At 34.1% G+C, this 9,724-nt stretch overlaps 1 protein-coding gene across 2 annotated transcripts; it reads left to right on the top strand.

Moving 5' to 3' along the window:
* The first annotated feature begins 328 nt into the window (after window positions 1–328).
* Window positions 329–9,724, top strand: LOC106055144 (uncharacterized). 2 transcript variants are annotated; one of them, XM_056011635.1, is made up of 6 exons: window positions 329–394; window positions 4,306–4,386; window positions 5,775–5,839; window positions 7,074–7,204; window positions 7,784–7,861; window positions 9,449–9,724. In XM_056011635.1, exons 2-6 carry the CDS (start codon window positions 4,319–4,321, stop codon window positions 9,494–9,496), a joined length of 390 nt encoding a protein of 129 aa, XP_055867610.1. In that variant the 5' UTR covers window positions 329–394; window positions 4,306–4,318; the 3' UTR covers window positions 9,497–9,724. The 2 variants fall into 2 exon arrangements, with proteins under 2 accessions (XP_055867610.1, XP_055867609.1); XM_056011634.1 differs by having other exon boundaries at window positions 330–394; window positions 9,443–9,724.

Below are 9,724 nucleotides of genomic sequence, written 5' to 3'. Positions count from 1 at the left end.
TGTATTAAACATCTCCCATAGCACTCATTCGAATTAGAAACCAAATATTGTTCTTCTTATGTAGATGTTCAGATTTTGGTGTCTTGTTAGATCATAAATTTAATATATTTTGATTTAAAGATGCAACTAAAACCATTTTCTTTCTCAACATATTATGAATCCTGGCAAACGTATTAATAATGGTAGCCAACGTCTAGCCAGATTTTGTTGTTATGAATGGCCAAAAAGCCCCGAGACTATATTAGCAATATTCTAATCATATTGGAATAAATGAGGCATTCAACCAAGTAATGCGTCTCTTTGAGACCGACGGTATAAATACGCCGACGTGCTGCAAGCAGACACATTGACAATCGTAAAGCTTTTTAACCGCTGAAGCTGGTCAACTTCTTCGGTGAGTATTTTGTTAGTCTACAGATTTTCTTGTCTTTTTTTTTTTTCAGCTTTTGACTTGATTTCTAAATGTGAACATGCTCCTTACTTTCTTAAAATGTTTTCTTATTTATTTGTAATTGTCAAGAGAGACTCTTGAAACTCTTGGCTAACGAAAGTTCCCGACGACCTGTTAGAACAGTTTTGCTGTACAGGAGGTGTAGAAGAAGACGTCTTTATAATAAGGTTATTCCGTGTTCTCGAGCCATCTTCTGAAGGCGTAACAGATTTTTGTTATGAGATTCTTCATCTTTATAACATATTGTCGGACATCTTTTCTTTTTCTATAATAGTGTCTATGGTCTTATTGATATGGTCTTTGTATGGCAGATTTGCCTAAAACCATTTTTTTTCCTTTCCCTCTCTCTCATTCATCCTTTTCTCTTTCTTTTTTTTTTTTTTGATCTTCTCTTTCCCTCAATCGATTTCGTTTCACTTGAAGAAAATTTTTATTTGACCTGATAATATTTAGCAGATGAATAACTTTAAAATGGTTAAATAGCAATTTTGTTTTCTTTCTTGGCTATATTTAATATACTATTATCCCCCCTTGTTATATCGACTAGAGTGACGGTCCAGTGGTCTTCAACGGGGGCGATATCGCCCCCTAGGGGGCGTTTTCGAGATTTTGGGGGGCGCTGAGAGCCAAAGGGGCGGTAGGGGGGCGCTGGGCACAAAATGGGGCGGTAAGGGGTCGCTGGGCATAAAGGCGGGAAGAAGAATCTAAAGGTGCTCTGAAACAAAACAAATTTAAAAATTCTTCAACATTATAGCTGGGAAACTAAATATAGACAAATTAAAGTTAACTTGCTTTTAATTTAAGAACAGAAACAGCGTTAGAAATTGAGTTCGGGAATCCCATTTTCTATTTTTAAATTCTTACTCTTTTGCTATCATTGGGGAGTATTTATTGTCCTTGGATCTCGCGCGTATAAACGTTCAAGATTTGATAAACAAAGTAGGTAATACACCTTTTAGATTATAGTTTATTTTATCTACATATGTTAATATATTGATATGCAAATGTTAATTGCAAAAAACATTAAAGGTAACATTTAACAGAATAATTTAACTTTTTAAAAACAAAAAACATTGATAAAATGTTGTTACAAAAACTCACTGGCTTCTTAGAAAAACGCATAGCTTTTTAAAAATTATTATGATATTGTTGAAAAATTGATTAAAACTAAATTTAGTTTAAAACATATGTAACACAAATAGACTTTTTTCTGTTAGAGATGAAATATTATTTCAAAATTGTCTAGTTATGTAGCTTATGGGGACATATAGAAAACCATCAGTGGTTGGACGCTACAATGACTTCATAAGTAATATAGAATAAAGAACAAATCTATTCACTATTCACATTGTGAGTTATGATACACAAGAAAAGTTTAGCCCGCAATTTCATTTCTATTTGAATCTAATTATAAAACTTTAAATAAAATACAAACCCATGCCGAAAATAAGGGCATCTTTCAACAGTTTGGTGAAACAAATGATGGAAAAGGTGTTAGACTCTTGTTGTAAACTGAAGTTCGCTGGATTTCGAAAGGGGTTTGTTTATTGTTATTAAGCTCTTAAATAATTTTAGGGTTAGGGGTTTTTTTTTTTGAGAAACGGGAAGATTCAACGGTTGACGATGACTTAAAGCAGGCTAAAAAATTGTTTTACATGGTAGGCATCTAACACAAATGAATGAAACGAACCGCCTACAGCTAGGAAGGAGATTGACTTTTATTGATAATATCATTTTCTCTTTTATCGATATATTAAATCTATTTTAAAGAGTTTTACAATCTCACATAACTTGTTTGTTGACAAATGAATTACTGCCCAATGACACCGATGTCTATGCAATTCACATAACAATGCTCTATGAAGAAATTAAGATTCGCTTCTAAAAATTAAAATATATATAAATGACAATTATTAAACATTTGTTACTGATGTTCAAATTGAGTTGCATGAAAAAATAGATTTACAAAACTATGTCTTCAGTAAAAAGAATGTAAACATAGGAGGCACACAGTGGCGTAGCGTAGCTAGGGTGGGGGGAAATTAAAAAATTCCCCGGGCCCCTATTTAAGGAGGGGGGCCAAACATTAAGCAAAATGCAGCGGCCCCCAAAGATGTTAAGCCCCCTAGCCCCAAACGATGAAAATTCCTAGCTACGCCCCTGGAGGCACAACAGAGATGTGGCTGCATTTAAATGTTTCAGTAAAATTCCAAAACTGTGGTCGAAATTGGAATTATGTTTTAGCTTTTCAGTAAACATACATGGTTAACCTAGATTTAGAGCGTAACAAAGTTAATGAATAAGCAAAGAAAAGACTGGATGTAGCCACTAGAAGAGACCTTCGCCTTGCTTTGGCAAATTTAAGGCTTAAAATTTTTAATATTGTCGGAGGGGGTCACCTCTGTAACTCAGTCCTCCTCAAAGCTCGTCAGTCATAGGCCAAGGAGTTCACAACAATCGCCTTTGGCATGCGGGATAAGTGTTATTGACAGCATAAAAATTAATAAATAGATGATATTTTGTTCAAATTTGCCTTCTCACGCTTCTTTATAACTGTTTTTCTTAGAGGGGGGCGCTGGCGGATTTTTTTAAAGAAATAATTCGAAAAAGGGGGCGGTAGGCCAAAAAAGGTTGAAGATTACTGGAGACTCATATGCCTTTAGAAAAACGTGTTTTTTTTTAATTTGCTTGTGATTGTGTTTTTATTTCGCTATAAAGAAATATCTACATATGTCTCCAATGTAAAACATCCCCGAACTTTTTCAAACCAGAAATCTAGTTTGGACACATTAGATATCTATATAAGAGGACGGGGCCCATAGTACCATGTATGCATTTGAATCACATACAAACGTATGCGACTGAATGTTCTAGTGCTACTAATGTTAGCCCACAGGTTCTTTTCTCCATAAATCTGAAATAGAATGTGCCTGCTTCCGTAGGCCTATCAATGAAGGTGGAGGTGAGGTCGGTGCGGGTAACAGCGATTGGAGCTTGAACTCTGGTCCATTGTGAGAACAATGTGAAGTGCTTACCACACGACTTCGCAGTTTGTCTGAAGCCTAAATCCCCTGATTGATTGATTGATTAACCACATTCTGACGTTTCTTCAGAAACGAGAGTATTATGTCCTTGCCCAGACCTGCATGATAGCAGAGGATGACAGCGGGCAAGACTTGAACTTGGTTTCACCGTGGTGATAGTCCGAAGTGTATACCGAACGCAGCTATATGCACAGGATACCCAAAGATTGATGATAGTCCGAAGTGTATACCAAACGCAGCTATATGCACAGGATACCCAAAGATTGATGATAGTCCGAAGTGTATACCAAAAGCAGCTATATGCACAGGATACCAAAAGATTGATGATAGTCCGAAGTGTATACCAAACGCAGCTATATGCACAGGATACCTAAAGATTGATGATAGTCCGAAGTGTATACCAAAACGCAGCTATATGCACAGAATACCTAAAGATTGCGCTATTAGAGCATGGAATGGGTTACCTGAGCTAGCCAGGAAAACCAGTGACTTGGTGGAGTTTAGGTCATTGGTTAATATACATGACTAAATGCATGACGCGTAGGACGTAATCATCTTCTTATTTGAAGTAACGTCTGTATCATATAAGATAAGATAATATTGATGAAAGTCCGAAGTGAATGCCAAACGCAGCTATATGCACAGGATACCTAAAGATTGATGATAGTCCGAAGTGTATATCAAACGCAGCTATATGCACAGGATACCTAAATATTGTTTAATGTAATAATTTTAACGATTTTTTTTTCTTAGATAAACTATCACAAGCATTCACTTCTTTGAGTATTTAATTATTAGTTTATTTTGCAATCCTCTTACAACCATGAAGCTCGGTCTCTGTTTCTTGCTGGTACAAGTTATTGTGTTGCTCTCTGTGGCCTTGGCAAAGAAGTAAGTTGACTCATATAGCTTTGCACTTTTTATCTCCTGACTATACTGTCTTTGATTTAACCCCATTAAATCAAATTTTTGGTTTTATAGACTTGTATTTGTGTTGTATAAAAAGAGCATGCATTCTCCTATAATTCCTTACCAAAAAATAAGGTTTTCTGATCACAAACAGAGATGTTATTGAAGTTTAATCCTAACAGGGTAGATTGTACAATTGTGAAAAATGAACGATTTTGTCAGAATGTGGAAAATAATTAAGGAGATAAAGTTAAATCTTATTTAGGCCCAAGATTTCTGATTACTGTTCTTTGTCTATCAAATTATTGATTAGATGCGTGAACCTGTGTTGATCTACTTATGTATTATTCATTGTTTAAATGATAACACTTTCACATTTTTAAAGACGGAGGTTTAAATTATTTTTTAAAATTTTTAGAAGATGGGGAAAAGCGCTATGTATGTTATGAGGCTAAGTAGACTACTGTGATAAATTTGGCAATGACAATGCTAATCGAATAACAACGTTAGAAGCTTAGCAAGGGCATGACGAAGTTACAATGAAGTAACAGAGTGAACAATGACGTAGCAAACTTAACAATGACGTAAGCGACTTAAATAACGAGTTAAAATAACCGAATATAGCGTAAAATAAAATTAAGGAATTGTGTATTGAAACGAAACTATACAGATCATAAAATTTATTTTTCTCATTCTCTCCATCTTATAGAAATTCACTTCTTTCAGGTATTTTGGCGTTTTCACCATGTAGTGCTCCAGAGTTTGAAAACTTGCCAATGACTGACTTCTTTATTTTTTTTTAGATAATTGTTCTTTCTTGTTGTTATTACAAACTTAAATGAAACTAAAATAAGAATAAATACTAGTGCACGTAATTTCATTTATTGATAATACGTTTTGCCTGTTTTTTTCTAATACAATTGTATTATTATTAGACTATAGTAGCCTTGGGCCTAGAGTGACAGAGTTTCTTCTTTTTCACGTTAAATTTTAGGAAATAAAAAGTTAAAAAAACGAAATATTTTTTTCATTTTTAGTTCTCATTTTTTCATTGTTAGTCTTATTTTTCTTTAAAACTTTTTGTTTGCCGCTAGCAAAATGTTGTATTTTCGTGGTTTTTTTTTTTGCTGTGTTTATTATAGTAAATTATGGCGTTGAGATAACTTTGCTAATGTCTTTAGATCATATATTCATTGTAATGTAACACATTTAGAGTGGCTCCCATTTCTAAGAGGTCCTGTATTTTAGTCGTCATAATTGTGCTTATGTAAAATATTGGCTTGCTCACTGTTTTTTTTTTAAAGACATTGAACCTTTTAGGTGACTTTCTAATACAGTAACTAATCTCACATTATTGCAATCCAAAATAGGGACAAGAATAGTTATGAGAGCCAATCAGGCAACGAGTCATCTGATAACGACAATCGAAACCGAGGTGAGCAACAATAAAAACATTTTCTTGGCTGTAATAAATTCGATAAAGCTGTCGGAGTAGCAAGCAATAAAAAAATTAAATTAAATAATTAGTAAACCTGAGTCTTACCTATCATGGGGGATGGCCACAGGGCCGGCCTAGGGCATAGACAAACTATGCAGCCGCCTAGGGCCTTTCACTTTTGGGGGCTTCGCACAAGACTCAACACACGTACTCTTTCAAGCTAAGAAATATCGAAACTTGTGCCCAGTACACTAGGTTTTAGGTACATAAATTGCGTCCTTTTTTTCGCTGTTTATTTTTTTTATTTTCTATTTCATTTGGGCCTACCAATAATCTAAGTCCGGCCTTGATGGCCATATGCAAAATGGATATTAATCATTCTCATTAATTAGAAAATCTGATATATAAAGAAGAATGTAAGAGATATGTATGTATATCTTTAATGGAAATCAAAACAGTTTGACCAATCTTAATTAAACTTGTCAAGAACGTTTCTTAGATAACAGCGGTTATCATACGATATGTAAAATTGCCCTTAAAAAAAGAGTTTACTAGACTTAGTTCAATGAGTATTAAAAAAAAAAAAGGCCTTGTATATGACGAATCAAAACAGAACGAATAATTTTTACCCGATCAAAGCAAGGGGAAAAAAAATCAAGTGTGGGCTATAGCAATAATATCTGTCTAAGTCGACCGCCTGCGGACAATGGTTATGCTTGCCCTGGATGTGGCAAAATATGTAGGACACAGCTGGGACTGCGCTGCCACGGGGAATACTGCATTCCTCACTAATCTTCGGACTTGAAGACTAGCCTTATTATTATTATTATTAAGTTCAATATTATAAAGTAAAAAAAAAAGAAAATATGGATAATGTATAGATATGTTAAATACAGTAATCTATTCTAAGTTAAACTTTTAAAGATCCAGTTTACGTTCTTTAAACCAAATTATAGTCCCACAATGTAAATTTTACATAAAAAAAAAAAAGAAATGTGGTGGAAATATAATGGAACTGAAAAGAAACTTATTAAAAAAAAAGTGGAACATAGAGGCACATATTGAAATAATTTCTATCCATCTATCTATCTATCTATCTATCTATCTATCTATCTATCTATCTATCTATCTATCTATCTATCTATCTATCTATCTATCTATCTATCTATCTAATCTATCTATCTATCTATTTATCTATCTATCTATCTATAACAACGCTTTCTATTTTAAGTTCGTTGTTTGGAGTTAAATGATTCTTGTGAAAGAGTTAGGAATGGCGTGTACGGACTGTGTACCGGCTGTAACAGTGGACAATATATCGTTTGTGCCAATGGAAGAAAACAAGTTAGAAGCTGCCCAAAGGTCAGTTCAGTTTCTGCTTTAAACATCTGTACCTGCTGAGAATGTGCATCTTTTTGTTGTGTTGGAGTGTTCAGATGTCTACAAAAACAATGATAATGTGTGTATAATAATAATTATATAAATATATATATTATATATATAGGCCTATATATATTTGTCCCTGTATATGAATATTTGTTTTATACCGGCCTATGTATTTGCAAAGTGTATATCAACACACTCAGTTTGTCTGGTTCAAATTTCGTACACCTTATTTCTCCCACTTCGTATTCTCGGATCAAGTAAAACATTTTGACAATTATTTATAGTCGATGATTATATGTGAATCCATAAATGAACAATAGCCAAATAGTAAATCAGTTAATTTTGTGTTCAATCGGAAAAGGGAATTGACCCTTGCAGTATTGAGAGATATAGCGGTGATTTTGAGATACTTACTCTTAAAAAATATATTTTTTTAATGAATTAATTTTTATAATTTGCTTATTTTAATGTGAGAATAGACACTATGGTTTATCTTTATAAGTGTTTGTATATAGAAACCATAAAAGAAACTTCATTTTAAAAATTGTACTTCAGTTACCACCTCTCGGTACACAGCTGGTGTATGATGCCTACAGAAGATCATGTCGACGCACTTGTCAAGACGTCACTACTGTAAGTAGGCCTATAGTTCATAAAAATAGAATCCTTACTTGTTATTATCATACATTAATGAAATAGTGCATGTTTACCTAAAATACGCTATTTGATTACCTCCATTGTCTTATTTAATTTCAACAAGAATTATTTTATCATGAATGATTTGAACAACAGTAATACAAAGTGCAGGGCCGGATTTAGGTATGTGGAGTCCTCGGGGTAGGTTTTTTTTTAAAAATAAAAATCAATTTATGAATGGAAATACATCTAAAAGCGTGTTATATTTTAGAAGAAAGAAGTAGAGCTCTTGTAAATTTAATATCACTTTCGTTTAAAAAAATATTTAATAGGCATATTTTAGTTTAAAAAAGTATATTTTTGAGTTTGTGGAGGGTAATGCCTTTGGTAGACCCACTGTCGTAAATCCGGAGCTACAGGTGTACACTTCGTTAATCACGACATTTAAGCCGACAATTTTTCCAGCCGAAAATGCGAAAAAAAAAAGATTAAAAAGACAACGTACAAGTTTCTGCTGTCAGAATCCGGTTATATTTTTTCTTTTGTAGAGGCCACTTTCTTGTGGGGTTCCCGGGGATGTAGCCGCTCCTGTCCTCCCTTAAATCCGGCCCTGATAAAGTACGCTTGCACAAAACGTTTAGAAACATTACAAATATGGGAACGGGCTCCAGCCACCCCTGTAACCGGTACAAATAGTATTTTACGTCTTTCTTCATAAAATGATTGTTTAAAAAAGGTGATTGTATCATCACCATTAGATGAAAATCTCTGTCCTCGGAAAGCAATTTTAGTTTGGGCCGGTCGGTGAAGTGGTGGGTGAGGAAGCTGGAGAGGTGGCCACCTTTGTTGCATCATTCACAACCAGTCGGTAACCTCTTCCGCCGTCACCATAGAAACAAAGATTGCATAGCAACGCCTACATCGGTCTAGTTGTACTAGCTGCTAGGAACTACAAACCACCAACGACACAGCAACAACACTATTGTACATCTTTAAGTTCAAATACATCTGCTCTCAGTAGACTATCTTACTTTAACTCAGTGTTTCCCAAACTGTGTTCCGCAGAACCCTAGTGTTCCGTGAGGCCTGAATAGGTGTTCCACGACCTACTGGGATAATTTACTAGTAGATCGCCACGTGAATTAATCTCTCTAAAAAAACACACACACCAGTGTTCCGCTAAATACCCATTAAGTGCGAAGTCTTCTGTTAAGGAAAAAGTTTGGGAAACATGGTTTAACTCTTTCACTCCTAACTGACGATACTGACCCCATTGAATTAAATAAATTTTTGATTTTATAAACTTTAATTTGCATTATATAAAAGAGCATGCATTCTTCTATAAATATATACCTAATACAACATTTCCAAATTACATACAAAAAAAGTTATTGAAGTTTAATCCTAACAGGGTAGTGAAACACACATGAGTAAAATGAATAATTCCATCGCAACGTGGAAAATAATTACGGAGACAAAGAGTTAACCCATAACCCTGATTCTAACTGGAATCATTAGTTCCGATTTTTAAGCGCTTTACATTCAAGCTGTAAATGGTAATTTTTTCTTTCATTTCAGACTACCACTACAACTACAACTACAAGCTACCAGGAGACACCGGGGACGATCTAAAGCCAGGCAATAATGGAAGTTTTACAATGGCATAACGCGAATAAATAATTGGACAATCTGTAAATCCCATGTCGTAACAAATTAATAATTGTTTTAAGAAAAAAAGTGTAATTTTAATGTAAAAAAATACCAGCCTTCATTAATGTATTCTTTTTACCCAGTTTTTTTTAAAAAGTCTTTTAAATAAACAAATTAAACGTTAATTAAAAAAAAATCACTACTGGACAA

This window comes from Biomphalaria glabrata, chromosome 14 (genome assembly GCF_947242115.1).
Source record: "Biomphalaria glabrata chromosome 14, xgBioGlab47.1, whole genome shotgun sequence".
Classification (NCBI taxonomy): domain Eukaryota; kingdom Metazoa; phylum Mollusca; class Gastropoda; family Planorbidae; genus Biomphalaria; species Biomphalaria glabrata.
This window is presented reverse-complemented; position numbering and strand designations above follow the sequence as displayed.

Bases quoted from the DNA above. Each gene is read 5' to 3' on its own strand.
- LOC106055144 (XM_056011634.1), top strand. From the start codon at position 4,319: ATGAAGCTCGGTCTCTGTTTCTTGCTGGTACAAGTTATTGTGTTGCTC. The intron at 4,387-5,774 runs GTAAGTTGACTC...AATCCAAAATAG, and splicing joins TCTGTGGCCTTGGCAAAGAA to GGACAAGAATAGTTATGAGA. The intron at 7,205-7,783 runs GTCAGTTCAGTT...ATTGTACTTCAG, and splicing joins AAGTTAGAAGCTGCCCAAAG to TTACCACCTCTCGGTACACA.